The 20,251-nt window shown below is 44.5% G+C and overlaps 1 protein-coding gene across 12 annotated transcripts in view; it reads right to left on the minus strand.

Moving 5' to 3' along the window:
• Positions 1-20,251, minus strand: part of KIF6 (kinesin family member 6) — a 406,499-nt gene that overhangs the window by 171,338 nt on the left and 214,910 nt on the right. For all 12 annotated transcript variants that reach the window (XR_014062975.1, XR_014062974.1, XR_014062973.1 and 9 more), the window contains 2 exons: positions 19,822-19,960; positions 14,917-15,132 (listed from right to left, as the gene is read on the minus strand). Coding sequence is in view for 7 of the 12 variants with exons in the window: in XM_081523236.1 (XP_081379362.1) it covers positions 14,917-15,132; positions 19,822-19,960 (355 nt within the window). In the remaining 5 variants the exon portion in view is untranslated. The remainder of the gene's footprint in view (positions 1-14,916; positions 15,133-19,821; positions 19,961-20,251) is intronic.

A 20,251-nucleotide genomic window follows, 5' to 3' on the forward strand; every position in this document is an offset into this window, starting at 1 on the left:
TACCTGGAGAAGTTCTTTTGATTGTATGGTTGGTGAAGTAAGAGTGGATGGTTTCTCAGGGGAAGAAAGTAGCATATATGATAGTTCTGTTTTGGCTTGTCAGCTTGAGGAAACTAGGCTCAGGGTCTTTCTGGGCACCTGAAAAACTACCAATGGAACAGGTCACATTATTAATGAATGTAGTGGTTACACAACATATTTCTGAAAATAACCGCATACAGATGGCTGGGCTCTAGAAACTCACTCACAATGAGATACAGCCATGGTGCCATGATAGCAGCAGTGCCGTGAGCCAGTCATGGGCACTGACAACAGATCTGAAGAATAAATAGCTCAATACACTAGTATCAGATGAACTCAACAGGCAGCAAAAGATGTTCATGGGTAATAATACTCCAAACAATGTTCTACGGAGCATGAACATCCGGCGAGATGTGGATAAGCATTTGAGGCAAAAGTTTGAGAAATACTATGTACTATAGCACCTCTGTCCTCCTCCTAGGTTCAGAAACCGGGAATTCCACCAGCCTGGGAGGAAACAGATAAGGAAGAAGTACAGAAAGCTGCAGTATATGGTGCTCATATGACATGAAGATCAGCTCCATCTCCTCCTCCAGCCCCCACCCCCCAAAATAAAACCAGCCCTGCAGTCATCCTAATGAGCCCACAGAGACCTCCCTATTCCCCTCCTGGGGCACTTCCTTTAAGGCTACCCATGATTCCTGACACCAAGGAAACATCACGACAAAGGAAAGGGCCATGGGTAATGTTGTCAGATAAAATGCAGGATTTCCCTTTTAAATCTGAATTCAGATAAATAAGGAATAACTTTTAGTAGAAGTATGTCCCAAATATTGAATGGTATCTACTTATACTGAAAACAAAATCTGTTGTTTATATAAAACTCAAATGTAACTGACTGTCCTCTATTTTACTTCTGTTATCCCAGCCAGAAGGTACACAACCCTCTTCTATCATTTGTAGAGGGTGCTGAACACAACACGACTTTATGAGGCTCAAGACGTATAGGAGAGAGATGGCTCTAGGAGCCCCAGGAAATTTCTGTTCACCAAAATGAAGTAGAAAACCAAAAGCACAGAATTTAACAGATTCCTGGAAGCATAGCATTAACCAATTCAGCATAATAAGAGGATAGGGAGACAGATCAGCCTGAAATGCAGCAAGAAGGGGTGAAGCAGTGCTGCTGAGCTAAGCTTTCTGGAGGACGGATGATAAGAGGCAGAGAAACAGGTGACGGGTGTGAAAAAGTGTTAAGTCGCTCAGTTGTGTCCCACTCTTTGCAACCCATGGACTGTAACCTACTAGGCTCCTCTGTCCATGGAATTCTCCAGGCAAGAATACTGGAGTGGGTTGCCATTCCCTTCTCCATGGGATCTTCCCGACCAGGGATTGAACCCGTGTCTCCTGCATTGCAGGCAGATTCTTTACCGTCTGAACCACCAGGGAAGCCCAAAAGGTGACAAAGCACTTTTCAAACAATGTCTGGGCTTCTAGTCAAAAAACAAGCATCACATGTGTGCAGTGCAGAAAGGCTTGTTGCTTCCGAGGTGGCCTTTCTGTCACACCTACACCCGACTCAGCACCCACTGAATACAGTAAATATGAGGGACATAATCATACACAGGAAATCTAGCTGAACTTCACTGTGGTAGTAGGAGCAGAGTGCTAAATTCTGGCCCGGCTGTCAGAGCAACTGATAGATGTTTTATAAAGATCACGTCTTATGCACCAAACAAAGTCAGGGTTCATCTATCATGTTTGCAAAAATACATTCCCTACCAAACGCACTGACAGAAACCATTTTTATCTTTGTTGGTATAAATCCCAGAACATCAGTTTTGAGCAAGAAAGTGTTGATGGAATTCTCGAGCTCCGGGGTGAAGCAGACACTGTAGCTTCTTCGTGTGATTACTGTCTCTCATCGTGAGATGAAGTCTGATTCTGTTATGGCCCCAGGGAACTAACAGAGTTAACACCGTCAGACTGGAGGACTTAAGGATTCTCAGCGCTGAGCCTGGCCCAAGTCACGCAGACCAGAGAAAGAAGCTCCTGGAGTCCCTTCTGTTTCTCTTGCTTTTGTGTTTCTGTGTTACCTCCAGAGGGGGCTCTGAGGAGGCCTCTGAACAGTGAAGACATAGTTAGGAGCTTACACTTTAGGAAATACAAATGTATAAATAGCTGACTTAGGAACGACCCATATCTATAAACCCACAAAACCACTACCACTGACACAAGAGCAGCCTCCAGGCCGGTGCCCCCTCCCTAGGAGGGCTGCTGCTGCTGCTGCTGCTGCTAGAACCCAGCTGGATTCTACCCAGAGATGAGCCTGTAGAGCCATACCTACTGCTTCCCCTCGAAGCAGGGGCAGTTCTACCCCAGGGGGGACTCTCAACTCCTCCTCACGTTTTTCCATGCTCTATCCGTGTCCCAACCTCCACAGGGGCTGGGGTTTCCCTGGGGGTGGAACATTCTAGAAGCCAGCTGGTCTTTCTCCCCACCCCCATTCCAACACATTCATCCAAGGAGAGTTCATTTCAAAGAGAATTCTCAGAAGCATATAATTTAAAACCCAATAAGAGACTGAATCTGCTATTCGTGGCCTCAAGGATAATCGATCTTACCACGACTTTTATCCCTGCCATCTTCGCTCGCCCACAAAATGCAAGGCCCCCTCCAGGCAGCTGTCACCTCACTCGTGATCCCTGACTCCCTTGTTCTACCTCTGCTCACCCACCCATTCCTCCTTCCACCGCAGGGCTCCTGGAGAGTCTGTCCTAAGCTGCTCTCCAGACCCCACGCTCCACTGTTGACTAAACTCTCTCACCCTTGACATCTTCATGAAGCACCCCTGTGGCTCTTTCTAATCACTGAAATCTGACTCTCCCCACAAGGATACTGTCTGCTCTGCAGCCCTGTGCAGTGGAGGACGCTCATCCTCCTTCATTGTAGACAACAGAAGGGCCAGAGGCAGAGCTGGCCTTCTTCTGACTCCTCGATACCATTTTGAAATCACTGTTTTTTTAAAATTTTTTTTAAACACCAAAGCCAAATACTTTTCTCCTTTGAAACTTGTGTTATTTGGTTATGCTACTGACTCTCTATGATGCTGTAACTTAAGGGTACTCAGTATATATATACATATTTATATATATATAGATAGATAGGACCAATAGCAGACAAACCAGCCAGCTAACCCAAGCTGACTTAAACTCTTGGCTCATAGTTTTCCTTTCTGCCCCATTTCCTGCCAATATCCGGAATGACTTCAACACCCACAAAGAAACTCCACTTAACAACCCTAGCCTCAAATTCCTTAACCTGCAATGACCTGTGTGACCACTTTCATCTCACTTCCTCACCTCCTACTCTTCAATCTGGTACTGAGAGCTTTCTGCCTCCTCACGCTTTGAAATTGCTTTGGCAAAGGTCACTGCTCACTTTGCATCCACGCCAGTGGACTCTCTGTGGTTCTCATCTTACTTGACCACACTGTAATATCCAGTACAGTCAGTCACATCCATTTCCCTTAGAACTCTGTCTCTAGCCTGGCTTTTGAGGTCTCCCTCTCTCCTGACTGTCTTGCCTGTCAAGTTCTCCCTTTCTGGCTCTTCTGTCTCCGTCTATGCCATCAATACTGGGGCTCCTAAGTGTTCTACTTTTGGTCCTTTACTACCCATCTCATTGTGCGACCTTCTCCATTTTCATGGCTAAAGGTCAATCACAGATCCATATCTCTAATTAACCCCTCACCTTGAGCACTAACACTGTGTATGTGCTGGCTTAGACACTTCCATCTTATAACCAATCTCAATGTTTCCGTAATTTGACTCAGAATCTTTCCCTCCAAACCTGCTTCTCTTCATGTGTTCACTGCCTTGGTTAAATGGTACCATATTTACTCAGAAACTGGGGAGACATCCTAGACTTTTCATCTCACCCCCACACTGATCAGTCACAAATCCATTCTCCTTCTAGATACTGCAGACTTTTCTCATCTTTTCAGTCTCCACTGGGGCTGGTTTGATTCAAACACTTTTAATTTCCTACCTCGATGGCTACTACCACATCCTATTTACTTTCCCCTCAGTTTCCAACTTACTTAGCACACTGCTATCAGTGATCTTTCTTTAACAGAAATCTGGCGACATTACTCTCATATTAAAAAGCCATTATGGCTCCCCATTGCCAACACAATAAAGTTCTGAATTTGGAAGCAAGGCTTTTAAGCTTCTCATGAGCTGATCTCTCTCCAGCTTTATTTCTTGCTTAATATTTCCTATCCACACAACTCCTAAAATCCACCCAAATCAAATGCTTGCAATGTCACGAACATACCATGTGTTCCACACCTCTATGCACTTGCTTGAGAAACTTCCTGGTCCTCAGTGCTCTGTCCTTCTCCCCCTGCACCCCCGGCCCCCATTCATTCTTCCAGATGTAAATGTGATTACTCTTTGAATACCTTGTTCAAGTCCCACTTGTTCCACATTGGTTTCCTAAACCTGCCCAGGAAGAGTTGACCTTCCTCTTCCATGTCCCATGACAGTGTATGTGCATATCCACTGTGAGCCCTCTTCTAGACTGTACACCCTCTAACGGGCACTGTGTCTCGTTCACCTTCTAATCTCTAACACTGAGCTCTGTCTGGTTCACTGCTTCAATTCAATGAGCACGTATCATTGCTGCTGTTCAGTCACTAAATCATATCCAACTGTTTGTGACCCCACGGACTGCAGCACACCAGGCTTCCCTGTCCTTTGCCGTCTCCTAGAGTTTGCTCAAACTCATGCCCATTGAGTTGGTGATGCTATCTAACCATCTCATCCTCTGCTGCCCCCCTTTCCCTTTGCTTTCAATCTTTCCCAGCATCAGGGCCTTTTCCAATGAGTCAGGTTTTCACATCAAGTGGCCAAAGTACTGGAGCTTCAACTTCAGCATCAGTCCTTCCAATGAATATTCAGGGTTGAATTCCTTTAGGATTGACTGGTTTGATCTCCTTGCAGTCCAAGGGACTCTCAAGAGTCTTCTCCAGCACCACAATTTGAAAGCATCAGTTCTTTGGTGCTCAGCCTTCTTTATGGTCCAAGTCTCATATCTGTACATGACTACTGGAAAAACCATAGCTTTGACTATACGGACCTTTGTGGGCAAAGTAATGTCTCTGCTTTTAATGTGCTGTCTAGGTTTGTCATAGCTTTCCTTCCAAGGAGCAAGCATTTTTAAATTTCATGGCTGCAGTCACCGTCCACAGTGATTTTGGAGCCCAAGAAAATAAAATCTGTCACTGCTTCCACTTTTTGCCCTTCTATTTGCCATGAAGTGATGAAGCCACATGCCATGATCTTAGTTTTTTGAATGTTGAGGTTCAAGCCAGCTTTTTCACATGTATTTAATAAATTTAACGAACATGTACTTAATGAATGAACAGAAGCCGCTACTCCTGCAGCTAAGGATAATCCTTCATGCTTTCCATGAGCTCTGTAATAGAATGTCTCATATTCTCCACATTATCTCGAATAGCACACTATTTCATGTGTTCTAGGGAGTAAATAAATATATAATTGGTGGAAGATTAATGTTTTACTGCCAAAGTCTGGGCAAGACTCTGCATGTGTGTGCACATGTGCTGGTGTGTGTGAAAGAGGGAGAGACAGAAAGACAGACTAAGAGACAGAGAAGACCTCTATTCCCCTGCTGGCAGAGTGAAGGGCCTGTGTTCTTGGCATCCCAAGCAGAATACATTTTGTCATGGAAACAATGCTAAAAATAGTGATTAGATTATATGATTCCTTTCTTTTCAGTTTTATGGGTCATATTGCTATTGAGTTACATCATGGGCTATAAAGTTATATAATTCAGCTAAATTAAGGACTGTATTTCAGATATCCTATAAAACTGACGACTTGTGGTGGATACTGGGATGTCCCACCCAGCTACTTCTTCATGAACAAAGGACTTATTCCTCCAGTTGTCAGGAGCACCTTAGCGGAAAGCCCTCACATTTCAATCCTATTTGGGGATTTTTCTCAGCTGAAAATAAACTGCCTCATTTAAAGCCATACCTCCTTTCAGGGGCAACCCATATCCAATGATCACCACGAGGGCTGAAAGGCCCTGCCCCGCTGCCGCAGCTTGGGGATGACTCTGAAAGGCCCACTCAGCAACAGAGCCCCTCCTCAGGCAGCTGAGGTCTTTGCTGGGGTTGCATCACAGCCCAGCTTCTCCCCCCATCAATCCTGGACATCCTTCCTCCAACTTCCAAGGATGGTGGTCCCAGGCACTCTTCCTAATAAAAATGTCTAGCTTTGTTTCCCAGGAAACTCAACCTACCTGTACATGGGAAAACAAAATCTGAGCTCAGAATAATCAAGTGAAAAACTAAGTTTTGAATGCAAAGTTTAATAAGATGAAAATAACTTGTGTTCTGACACAACTTTCATATTTATCCTTTATCCTAGAGCCAAAAGACAGAGTTCCTGTGCCCAGGACACTCCCTAACTTTTCTGTTGCACACGAGTGAGTCCCTGTGGGCAGCTGGTCTCCCACAGGTGTCTGGTTAGGGCAGAGGAGTGCCTTCTCCCAGAAATTTTTAAAAGGAGGTTTGAGGATATCCCTCCTACCTGAAGAAATTATTTTCTTGGGCGGGCAGTACCCAACCTACTTATAGACATAACTGAAGAGAAATACAGTCTTTCACCCTAAAAGCTTCAGGGCCAGTTGAGGAAAATAGCATTATCCCAGAAAATGGTGTCTCCTATGACCAGATGGGAAAAGGGGGAGGGTGTTGGCCTGCATTTTATCTGTTTTATCTTGGCGATTCTAGAATAGTCATTTATACTGATGAAAGCCAACACACAAACAAACAACGCAATACTCTGGCTGGCTGTATCTTCCTCCACCCTCTCTGCACTGTCATCCGCAGAGGTCTCTCCAAGTCATTTCATGGAGCACTTGAGTAGCACATTCATTGTCTTCCCCTGCATATTCAACCCAACAATTTTTATAGGTAATTTTGATATCCACAGGAATAAATATCCATTTTACCAAACTACTTTCTGACTCTTTGATGCCTCTACTTTTTGAACTCTCCTTGTATTTGGAACCTGTGTTCCCCCTCCTGACCACACTGTCTTTCCTACAGAGTCAGGAACTGATGGCTGGCTGATTGAAAGTCCAATGATCTGGACCCTTTTCTTGAGCAGTAACTATTTTGAAAGACATCTCTATCTACCAGTTTGTCTCCTCCACTGGATTAAAAATGCCTAAAGGGCTCATAGATGGTGACTCCTAAGATATGCAGTAGGTAGGTAGATAGATAGATGGATAAACAGACAGATAGATAAAGCACATGGATGCTTCTAGGTGTCTGCTGAATCCAGCGAAATGTCAGAAGCTCAGTTCCACCTAGGGCCCTGTTGCTTTCCTTTAGAAAACACCTAGACTTTTTTTTCTTATCCCTTATTTAAAATAGAAAGGTAGGGACTTCTCTGGTGGTCCAGTGCTTAAGACTCTACACTCCCAATGCAGCAGGCCTGGGCCTGATCACTGGTCAGGGAACCAGATCTGCAGGTCACAACTAAAAGATCCTGCATGGCTCAACTAAGACTCAGCATAGTCAAATAAACAAATATTTTTAAAAACTAGAAATGTAAATTATGATAATGTGGGATACCACTTTTCACATATGATGTTGACAAAAAATTAAAATGTCTATTTCCCAATGCTGGAGAGGGTATGGTGAAACAAGCACTAAAAACTTGTGGAGATTTTATTGTGGTTGAATTTATGGCACAGTAATTTTGACTGAGCGACTTCACTTTCACTTTTCCCTTTCATGCACTGGAGAAAGAAATGGCAACCCACTCCAGTATTCTTGCCTGGAGAATCCCATGGACAGAGGAGCCTGGTGGGCTACAATCCATGTGGCCGTCAGGGACGGTGGAGCCTGGTGGGCTGCCATCTATGGGATCGCACAGAGTCGGACACGACTGAAGCGACTTAGTAGTAGTAGTAGTAGTAATTTTGCAAGTTTTATTGAGATCCAATTCCTCTGAGCCAGGGATTTTTCTGTAGATCTTTTCTAATAAAATAATCTTAACTATAGGAAAATCTATGTGTATAAACTTGTTCATTATAGCATTACATAATTTTTTAAAAATAGAAGCAATGTAGATATCCAATAGAAAACACTTAGACTTTCGTTTGTTCACTTTTGAAGTTTGAAGATCTTACTGGGATTGCAAAGACTATCAGATTAAACAGACATTTGAAAATGGTTGTGAGCACTGATTTTGGAGCTAAAGCAAGTGATCTGTTCTCTCTCTCATAACTGTCATTTATTCATGTAATCCATAGACCCTTCAAACATGAAAGATGCAAAGATGCATTCCTCAGAGACAGTGAAAAGTGAAAGTGTTAGTCGCTCAGCCGTGTCTGACTCCTTGTGGCCACATGGATTGTAGCCCACCAGGCTCCTCTGTCCATGGGATTCTCCAGGCAAGAATACTGGAGTGGGTAGCCAATCCCTTCTCCAGGAGATATTCCTGACCCAGGGAATGAACCCAGGTCTCCTGCATTGCCAGGCAGATTCTTAACCACTGAGCTACCTAGGAAGCCCTTGGAGTAAACCTGGTCAGTAATGCTTCCTGCAGAAATGAGATTGACCACAGAGCTACAGAGAAGGCAATGATCATTTACCCACTCTTTCTTTGATTGCATTTATGGGGAAGTGCAAAGATGAGTGTGGTCAGTTCCAAGAGAGGGTGAGATGGATCATGAGAGATGTGAAAAGCCAGGGGTCAGTATTTGTGCCTGGGGTCTACAACAAAGCAAGCTGGAAAGGATCTTAGAAAATCTAATTGTGATTCTTCTCTGGAATAGGAAGAATTGTTTTGTGGATGAATTTTGCCTCCATCAACTTCTCTTTGAGCATTTCTTTTCAACTTCGTGGAGAACTGGGTATATGAAGCCTTCATAACAGTAGCTTTTGGAGAGCAATCCTTTGAGCCAGAGGAGAGCAAATTTAAGGAACTGCCTCAAGGTTTGCATCAGCCCCCCGGAGGCACCAACTCCCCATCCTCCTGCATGTGCCTCTGGCTGCAACCTCAGCGCCAGGAGAACTCTGGAAGCTGAGAAGAGGGAGGACAGAACTGTCCTTTATGCCACGAGGGGCTGTTGTGGCAAGTTCTTCAGCTCCTCTGTTCCCATCACTCCTTCATCAGACTATTATGCTAGCTTCCAAACCGTTTACTCAAGTCTCCTGGTGCCTCATTTCCAATACATCCTACAGATTTCTTCCAGAAAAACCACCCAGAGCACAATGATCACCATGCCCCCCTCTGCTTTGGTGGTTCCCTTGCAACTGAAAGCAGGCAACTCCCTAGTGAAGTATTTATGTGTTTTCATAACATGGGCCTATTTATTCAATAAATAAAAGTTAGAAATTAAAATAATGTGAAAACATATAATATTAAAAGAAGTTCTCATCTATTCTTCTACCCCTTCTCCCAGAAGCAATCATCCTAATAATTTCCCAAACATTTTTCTACCTTATTTATTCTGACATCCTGTACCTCTTGCTAAAAACAAGACAACAGGTCCCAAATGGAGTCACTTACGCTAAACCCCACGTCACCAACGGAAGATTTAACTTAATTACAGCTTTGGCTCCTCCAGAAGTGGAGTCTTAAACCAGTCAATCAAGAATCTACCTGACACAAACTTCCCTGGTAGTCCAGTGGCTAAGACTCTGCATTCCCAATGCTGGAGGCCTGGGTTTGATCCCTGGTTAGGGAACTAAATCCCACATGCTGCAACTAAGAGTTTTCATGCCATAACTAAAGATCCCACATGATACCACTAAGACCTGGAGAAGTCAAATAAATAAACAAATAAAAAAAATTTGCCCGACAGACTCCTGTTGTGCCCGAAAGGAAAGTGACCTTGCTATAACCAACCTGCCTTTTGCCAGTAGTTTTACTTGCTTGTTCCCATTGCTGTCTGCCTGCAAAGTCTTTCATTTTGTACAGCTCCTCAGGGCTCCTTACTGTCTGCTAGACTGGATGCTGCTTGATTCACAAATTGTTGAAGAAAGACAATAAGATTTTTAAAATATGCTCAGTTGAAATTTAAAAAAAAACAAACAAACTCCAAGACAGCAGTTAAACAGACATTCCTGCCACTTTAATTGCTTTCGTTTTCAAGCCTTTGTTCACATTAATTTTTAAACCTGGAATGTTAGACAAAGTTCTTCCCTCCATCGTTGACTGTCCAAACTCTAAAGGTCTAACTTCCATGTCACTTGCTCCATAATGTTTTTGCTGATCTACTTATTAAAACTCTTCCCTTCTCTTTCGAATTCCTGTAGTAGCATTTCTTGTACTTCCTGCTTATAGCACTTGTTATTTTATTCTCTGCTCTTTCCCCATAGCCCAAAAGCATTTCTCAGTTCACCTCCATCCTGCTTCAACAGGTACCCTGGGCCCTTCATGTGTAGATGAGGGACTCAACAAATTCTCCCTGAGTAAGAGAAAAAGAGTCTGGAGTCTCCAGAGCTTCCATGGTGGCTCAGATGGTAAAGAATCCACCTGCAGTGCAGGAGACTTGGGTTTGATCCCTGGGTCAGGAAGATCCCCTGGAGAAGGGAATGGCTACCCACTCCAGTATTCTTGTTTCGAGAATTCCAGGGACAGAGGAGCCTGGTGGGCTACAGTTCATGGGGTCTCAAAGAGTTGGACATGACTGAGTAACTTTTTTTTTTTAGATGCCAATGACATCATCTGTGATGAGTGGGTTCTGTTAGCATCTCAAATCATTAAAGGAAGTGGTGAGTCCTGAGGGGCTTCTGAGATGTTGACTGGTTCCAGGTAACTATTTGGAAGAACGGCTGGAGAACTAAATCAGATTTAAAAAAAACAAAAAAACAAAAAAAACCCACAACAAAACAACAGCAAAAACCCAAACTATAATATTCTTTCTATTTTAAAGAGAACAATATGAATGGTTCTTTGCAAAATATGGAGCTGAACAACCCCTCTCATTATTCCAGTGAAAGTGAAACAGACATTTAACCTCCAAAACAACAACAAAAGACTCTGGAAGCCCTAATCTCCCTTTGTCTTGGTGGGTGGCTCATGTAGGGATGGGGGGTGCTCTCTGGTGAATCATGAATTGGGTTTCATTTTCTTTTCACACAAGGAATTTGAAAGAAGTCATTTTCAGCATAAAGTAGGAGATGAATGGGAAAAGGGGGAGGGATGCCAAAGGGGAAACAGTTGCACAATAGCCTCAGAGTGGAAGATGGTTAAATTTACTTGCTTTCTGCATTAAGACAGGGATGGTTAATAGAATCTGACAACACCTACAGAAGGCAGTAATACTTTCCATCTAAACAACATGCTTATTAATTCTCTGTATTTGGTTTAGTTTACACAAGCCTCTTGTATATAAAATAGTACATGAATAAAAGCCCAATCAGCGCCCAGGATTTTAAATATCACAACAAACCATTACCTGTTGCTTTGCGGCATCTGATTCATCCAAGCAGTTTTCATCCTAATTGTAGTTTTGCTAAAAAATAAAACCATTAATCTCTCCTCCAAATGGTTAGATCATTATCAACCCATTTGTGAGCCTACGCCTATTTAAAGTCATTGCGAGAACTATATCTGACAGTTAAAACAACTCGAAAACCCTTTCATCTCTAAGGCTTTTCTCCAAAACTGCTTTACCTCCTTCGTACTTGGACTTTGCAAACAATTTCCATTATTTTTTCAGTGATTTTATATTCAGGTGAACTTAATTCATCCTCCAAACAAAACTACACTCTGTCTTGATAGCAATATCAAGGGATAAAAGAGTTACTGAAAAAAACTGGCTATAATTATGAGTTGGGAGAGATGATGGGATGCTGCGGGGAAGAAGAATTATGAGAAGGGAGGTGGTGTGGGCAAGAAAAAATAGAAATAAGAGAAGGTCTGGCACGTGGTGAGGGACAGGGTAGTGATATTGGAGGCCACTAGCGCACAGGCACGATGGTGTGTGTCTTCAGAAAAGGCCCAGGAAGAGTTCCTTCCATCATGAGCAAGCGATTCTAACTTAGGAACTGACGGTGACCTTCCATTTCATGGCCAGTGCCATGTTCTTGCAGCCAACAATGCCAGCTGTTGCCAGGCTAGGGGAGGCGAGGCACCGCTCTCCACCTCTGTGAAGAGCCTCACCAGCCACCCAGAGACCTGGGGGCCAATCATCACACTTACCCCCCATAACCACCCTTACGCCAACAAGCCCTGCTCCTCCTGGAGAGTTTCTGATACTCCACCTCCCTCATCCTCCCCACCCTCTGGCTGGGACTCCTGGACTGCAACAGCCTCCTAAAGGGTGGTCTGGTCCTGTGTCCTCTGCTGCCAGTCTGTCTGCCCAGCATGAACCTGTTCTCCCAGCCTCTCACTCCCCAGAGCCCACCACTCCTGGCCTTTCTGCTTCATAAATGCTCCTTTCCACCACAGACGCAGTGGAAGCCGTTCAAGTTATTCCTTCTGCTTGCAGAGTTCCTCCTGGCCACACCCCACCCTCATGCCCACTTTGGATCTTCCTGGTCTTAACTTGAGGGACAGTCTCCCTGCTGTGTGCTCTCTCAGTCATACAGAAGTGTACTTTGAAATTAACTGTTTGAGACTCTCTTCTCTGTCAGTCTGTAAGTGCTCTGAGGTCAGGGGCTGCTGGGCCATGCATGTCCTTGTCTGTAATATGGGGGTAAAACAACAACTTAACAGAATAAGGATTAGGTGAGTTCACTCAGGTAGCGAACTTAACTAATACCTGATACATGTAAGGACTATATAAGCTCTGTATCTGAGTCATTCAGTGGTGTCCAACTCTTTGCAACCCCATGAACTGTAGCCCACCAGTCTCCTCTGTCCATGGAGTTCTCCAGGCAAGAATACTGGGATGGGTTGCTATTTCCTTCTCCAGGGGATCTTCCCAGCCAAGGGATCAAACCTGGGTCTCTTGCATTGCAGGCAGATTCTTTACCCTCTGAGCCATCAGGGAAGCCCACGTAAGCTTTAGCCATATGACAATAATTGACACAGTAACTAGAACAAAGCATGTACTCAATAAATATATGTTGAATAAAGAAATGAAAAAAATGATGGCTGAATTCACCAGTCCAGAGGGCCTCCTTTTTTCCAGCTAGCTGTTACCCATAAGGCAGTATAGAAATGCCGTATGCAGAACAATCACAGAGAAGAATGATTGCTTGTCCCTGTCTACTGACACCATGATCAATGGTAAAAAATAGCATTTTTGTTTCCTGGGATTTGAACTTATCCTACTGTGTTGCTAAAGAAATAGTCACAGCAAGGAAATTTGGAATGAATGAAGAGATAGAGGGATACAACATCACCAAATACACTTCCAGGCTTCTCAGTCTTATCTCTATTAACTAAAAAGTGTGCTCCTTAATGAGCACCATACTCTTTAGTTATTTCCAAGCTAGATGCGTAAGAAAACCATGCATATCAGGCTGTTCATCCTAACAAATGTTTACACAGAAAATTTCAACCTAAGTTGCAAAAGGGAAGCTCTTCATCCCTTTGTTCTAGAACATTCCATACTTCAGATTCCTCAGTGTCTTCACAAGAAAGGCATTGGTCAACTATACATCATGGTCTGCCAATCTAATGGAAAGAGAAACGTATAAAACCAACCTGGACTTCTAGCATGGTTCTGTGGCTGCTGTAGTGAGGTGCATGCATGCTCAGCTGCTTCAGTCGTGTCCGACTCTTTGCGACCCTATGGACTGTAGCCTGCTAGGATCCTCTGCCCATGGGGATTCTTCAGGCAAGAATACTAGCGTGGGTTGCCATTTCCTACTCCAGGGGATCTTCCTGACCCAGGGATAGAACCCGCATCTCTTACGTCTCCTGCATTGGCAGGCAGGTTCTTTACCACTAGCACCACCTGGGAAGTCTGCTGTAGTGGTGGTGCCGACACACTTATCAAAAACTACACCTGGGGAAGGTGCCTCGGAGTTAGTCCAACCCTGACAAATCCTATTATCTGACAAAATTGTGTGTGTTCATTGTCCTTTAAGGCAGACTGTGATCATATCCTAAAATAAGTTTGCTGCAGAGAGCTCATTTAGATTTATAAATAAATACTGCTTCATCACATTAGTGGTGATTCTTCTTTCCCTCCTATTGGAGGAAGGTTTCTGTTCTTTTCTCTGCAGTTGACTTTTCTACTGCTGCCCTGGACCCTCTATTTCAGCCTCTGGGACAGTCCATACTTTGTGTTTTCAGTTTAGTCATCAGTTTTAGAAACTAGCATTTAAGAGATCTGATAATTATAAAAATGAATTCTGACAGATAAGTTGTTAGAGCCTTTGTCCTTGCACATTTAAAGCTAAAGGATGCTACACTGGATTCTGTTATGGAGAATGATTTTTTTTTTTTCTTTCAGAATGGAAATAATGGTGATAAAGCTAAAGAATCCACATGCCAATGCAAGAGATGCAGGTTCAATCTCTGGGTCAAGAAGATCCCCTGGAGGAGGAAATGGAAACCCACTTCAGTATTCTTGCCTGGAAAATTCCATGGACAGAGGAGCCTGGTGGGCTACAGTCCGTGGGGTTGCAAAGAGTCGGACACAACTGAACAACCGAGCACATACTTTACTTGGGGTTTTCTGTTATTGCTGCTGCAGCTGTTTCTACTACAACTTCAAGACCTCAAGAAATGTTGGTAACATTAAAAACGGTAATATTTATGATGATTAATATAATAATAAAGATTACAATCATTTACCTGTTTATTTTTTATATGGAGGTATAATTTGACAGCCTATATTTACTTATAATTATAGAGTTTGTGTGTATAAATAAGTATAACTGACCTGTTTTTCTGTGGAGCAAACTGGATTTGTATGGAGAAGTGCTGGAGTCCAGGGCCTGAGTGGGAGCTGAGAGTGGCAATGTCTTCAGACCGTCAGGGTTCCCAGGTGGGAAGGGGGAGCTCTGGCCGTGTCTCAGTTCACTTCTGTCCATGCTGGAGAGGTGGAGAGCATCTTGAGCTTTCTTCTTCTCCTTCTTTAACATATTTACCAAAATATCTAAAACTTGACTTAAGGATTTAGTGATTTATGGCAGATTAGAATGATCAAAACACTTATTTTCAAGTGAGATTGATAGTTTCAACAACACTTGCTATGGTCATGTGACAAAGACAGACGAAAGAAAGACTTCACCCTTCTGAGGTCCTTGATAAAGTGATGGACCGTGTAGGAGGCTGCTGGCCTTTCAATAGGGCACCATTATCATTACATGAAAAATGAGCAAGCCAAAAGGTCTTTAAACTCTTTGAGTTCAAACTAATTTGGGCTTAAAGCTTTCATGAAGGTGTTTGTAAAAAGGAAGATGAACCCTGGGTAGTGGTAGACAATGGAGCTGTCTCCATCTCTGAGTAAATAAGACTTGAATGCAGGAAGCAGCTCTGGAATCAGCAGGACGAGGAGCAGGGAGAAGGCAGAGCCTGGCCAACAGGCAGCTCAGCAGAGTCAGCTCTGGTGGCCAGACTACCTCCACATCTAACTTGTGCTCGTTCAGTGTACATTCGAATGGGGCTTCAAGTCATCTTTTTAAAAGTCTCTAATTTTTGGTCTCTCTAATTTCACTAAAAGAGGTGAGTTATTAGTAAAGATGTGCATGCTAAGCACCTTCAGTCATGTCCAACTCTTTGCGACCCCATGGACTGTAGCCCACCAGGCTCCTCTGTCCATGGGATTCTCCGGGCAAGAATACCAGAGTGGGTTGCCATGCCCTCCTCTAGGGGATCTTCCTGACCCAGGGATCGAATCTGCGTCTCTTATGTCTCCTGCATTGGCGGGCAAGTTCTTTACCACTAGCACCACCTGGGAAGCCCCATTAGTAAAGATAAATCATTTTAAATGAGAACTTTTGTGGGCCACATGGATCTGTTAGGAGCACTGATGATGAGTGATAAAGTTACTCCATTCTACCCTCCTTCACTGTTCTTTCAAGTTCAAGTTGTCGAGACCTCTAGGGGGTTCTGCCATCATGAGGGAGGACGACACTCCCTTTGGAGGATCTCATAACTCTCCCTGCATGTGCACTGAGATGAATCCAAGGCCTCACCAGCCCTGCGGGTGGCTTCATTTAAACAAAGAAGGTGTAGGAGAGAAGACGGCTACACAGAAGCGGGGGAGGCATCCAGGCACACTCACTCTTGGGCAGGGAACACGGAGAGCACTTGACCTCCATTTTCCTCTTCAGCTTTGACCTCAGCTTTTTGTGATTTCTGGAAGCATGGTTTTTCTCTTACAAGCCCTGACACAGCCTCTGTTCTTCAGCTCAAACAAGCTTGTATTTATCAAAGGTGTTCACAACGTTGGTGGTGTCTAGGAATTCCCCATTCCTCTGTGCGGGGGTGATTGGCGAGACCATCACGTGCTTTCACTGTCTTGTGCTTGGCCGTGGCTGTGTCCTTCCTGCACTCAGTCAGTGACACCCCTTGGAGCTTGCACTGGGTGCCAGGCAGCACCGTGTTCTGGGCACAGAGATAGAAAGATGCAGGGGCAGACTGGCTTTTTGCTCTCATGAAGCAGATGTCTACTGGAGAAAGCTGGATCTCTCACACACACACAGACACACACATATACACACATCAGAGGGTAGAAGTGCCAGATTGCTCATTTTTTAAAAAGGTCAAGAGTGCCTGAGTGGCCGCTTTCTACTGGGTGCTCAAGAAAGGTTCAGGCCTCAAGAAAGGCTTTTTAGAAAATGACATTTAAGCTGAGATCTGAATGACAAGAAGAAACAGACAAAGGGAGGGTGTTCAAGCAGAGGAGGTGGCGAGTGCTGAAACCCGAAGGGGAAACGGGCTGGGCAGTGGTTCGCAACAGAGGCTATTTCACCACCCACGGGACACTTGGCCACGTCTGGAGATATTTTGGGTTGTTGTGGGGCTTTCCTTCTGCAGGGGGGTTGGGGGTGCTCCTGGAGGCCAGTGGGCAGAGGATTGCTCAGGACAGCTCCAATGGTGGCACCGCTGAGGTTAAGAAGCCGGGTGTTATAAGTTAGAGCAGAAAGGCGCCGTGTCCACAGTCTAACGTGCACGGGGCGGGGGCAGAAGACACGAAGCAGGGGCTGGGTGGGCGCAAGATCACGTGGGGCCTCCTCATCTGGTAGAAGAAGCGTGACTGCTACTCTAAGTGTAACGGGAACCTGCTGGAAGGATTGAACCAGAGAAACACGGTGTTCTGATGGACATGCACAAAGACCACAGCAGAGACCCATCTGCTCGCTGCCTCCCTTCTCTCTGGTTCCCTTTGTCTGGCCCTGCTTCCAGCTCCCATTTCATTTGGGCCTCTGTTCCTGCCAAGTGCAGCCCTGGGGACCAAGTGTCACCCTGTTAAGTGTTTTGTGAAGAGATGTCTGAACTTTATGCAAACTGATAAGGCTGCTGAAATGACACCGTTTTCACTCCCTTTCCAAGAAGAGCATTCCAGGCTGCGCACTGTCTGTTTGCAGGACAATCTTCTGCTGAGCTCTAGTAGGATCACTTTTCCTCCTATTTTAAGCCATATCTTTCTCACTCCTCCTGTCACTATCTTGGCCTTCTTGGTTCTACCCAAAAAGATAATGAAAATCATCTCCAACCTGCCTGTGAGACACTATGAAACGTCAGGAGCCTTTCTTGGTCATTAGCCCTTGATAAATGTCAGCTATGTGATGAGCATGTCTGAGCAGCTCTCCTTCCTTCTTCTGAGTCTGCCCATTGTCTGCGGGGTCATACCCTCCATGGTGCAGCACTCGACAGAGCCCAGAGCACAAGCGAGGCGGCATCTTACCAGCTCTGCTCGGTGCTGAGACGCTGGCAAGAGGCAGTGTTGTCAGAGATGATGGATGAAGAGCTAGGACATCCATCTGGGTGTGAACTTCCAAGTTCAGTGCTCTTTTCACCATGCCTCCTACACACTCTCCTTGCAAATATGAGTCTCAGAAGGCGAGGACCCCGCTGGAATTGTTCACAGTCAGGAAAGAATCTAGCACAGCCCTGCGTGGACAGCGGTACCTGGATTTACCAGTGAAGAAATGATGTATGTCTCTCTCTCACTCCCTTTGTAAAATAAACATATACGAACAAGCCTAGACTGTTCCCTCTCTGTCATATCTCATTTCATCCCTCCCATATGCACAGACATTCATAAGCCCAGAAGGGGATTAAGGAGTTGGTAGGAATATTTAGGGGAGATTATCCTGAACTAGGATCAAGGCCAGGAAAAGAAGCAGAGCTCAGACTGGGGCTGGGGCCAGGACTGAGGTCTCGGCTGGGACCATCTCTGGAGATGGATAGGGTAGGAGAGAGGAAAAGGAATGCAAGGGCGACAACATTGTGGGCAGCACTCGGAGACAAGGGCTTGTGTGGGAGTTCAAGTCACAGTCAGATCTACTGTTACTGGCCCGATAATAAAGCAGCTCGAACTCACTTGAATCAGACACGTGGGGTCTGCTAACACTCAACTAAAATTAGAGGCTGAAGTTAATCAGGCAGAGTGCCTACCTCCTATTTGGTTTGGTTTTGCCTCTTTATTACTGGATTTCCTTCATGTAAGCTATTTTTATGAATTTTGCATAATAGCTAAAGCTAAAATACCTTTTAGCAATTTTTGAGAAGTGAACAAAAATATTTGTTCATAAAGAACTGACCGAAATCATTTCTTATGCATGTTTAAAGCCTGCAAATGTAATGAAAATGCCAAAACTTTTGCAAGAAGCTTGGAAGATAAAATAAGAAACAATACTGAAGAAATACTGGGGATACCCGAGGTCTAACCATCCATTTAGGGGCTCTTTAGAGGTAACCACCTCATCTGTGGGCTTTCCAGGTGGCGCTAGTGGTAAAGAACTCCATTGCCAATGTAGGAGATGTAAGAGACACAGGTTTGATCCCTGGGTCAGGAAGATCCCCTGGAGGGGACAATGGCAACCCACTCCAGTACTCTTGCCTGGAGAACCCCATGGGCAGAGGAGCCTGGCGGGCTACAGTCCATGGGGTGACAGAGAGTCGACTTAGCATGCACGCATGCACCTCATCTGTAAGAGAGGCCATTCCCATGTGCTGTTACCATTTTCAGTCCCCAATACGCTGTCTCCTGGAGACGCAAGAATTCTATCCTTAACACTCATCTACACTCACTTCCAAATTTGGGAACATTTGTAAGTGGAACTCAAAGCAGTAGATCTGGCTTTTACATAAAAAGTTACATTTAAATCAATCTCTGCTCTTTATAAGCTAAATACCATTCGTCATTTCTCGGCCATCACTCGAGTTTCACCCACACAGAGGTCACAAATTCTGGCCGTGGTGAGGCTGTGGTCAGCCCGGTGTCCGGCCAGCTAGCTAAAGATAACCAGCTAGCTTACTGGGTCAGGACTAAAACAGGAAGAGCGTTGTAGAGTAGTCAAAAATATATTAACAATTTTTTAATGTGGAGAGAAAGAAAACCCATGCTTCCAATAAACTGAAATGTCTCCCATAATGGTAAGATATCTAGCTAAAAGTAAGGTAGTTTTTTTTTTTCTTTTATGGCAACTCTTGTATTTTCACTAGTTGCAACAACATGTTTGGTGAAGGGATATTTTACTTCTAAATGGAAAGAAACAACGTGAGCTAGAAGCTGGGTGGGGAGCTGGGCGCTGTGGCTAGGGGAAGATAGCTAAGGGTTTCCTGGTCCAAGCCCATAGAAAAAGAGAGTCTCTAATCTCTGCAGAAAGGATACTGATTTCATTGTCCCTCTGCTGTAGAATATCACGTAGCTTTTTATACTCTTCCTCTTTCGATGGTTCCTGGCAGTGTTGATCTTTGTTTTCAGAGGGGGCTGTGCTCCGTCTGTGGATCTTCTTGTCATTCAGTAGTTTCTGTAAGATGAAACAAGAGCTTAGCATGCATATCTCTACTCCCGGTGTCTTTGAGTCTCTGATTCTTCTCGCCTCTACCAATGCCTTGCACACAGTAGGTGCTCTCCTCTGACGCCTTGCAATGCAGTTGCCTTTGCTGCAGTGTGTCTCCCTCCTCCTACCTGTCTTTCCATCCTCCTTCATCATATCCCTCCCCTTTGTCTTTCCCTCCCTAACATGGGAAATTCCTGCTCAAACACTGTCTTCTCTTGAACTTCTTTTGTTTTCTCTATCACCTTATACCACTAACTC

Source organism: Giraffa tippelskirchi, chromosome 8 (genome assembly GCF_054371585.1).
Source record: "Giraffa tippelskirchi isolate mGirTip1 chromosome 8, T2T-mGirTip1v1.2.pri, whole genome shotgun sequence".
Lineage (NCBI taxonomy): Eukaryota > Metazoa > Chordata > Mammalia > Artiodactyla > Giraffidae > Giraffa > Giraffa tippelskirchi.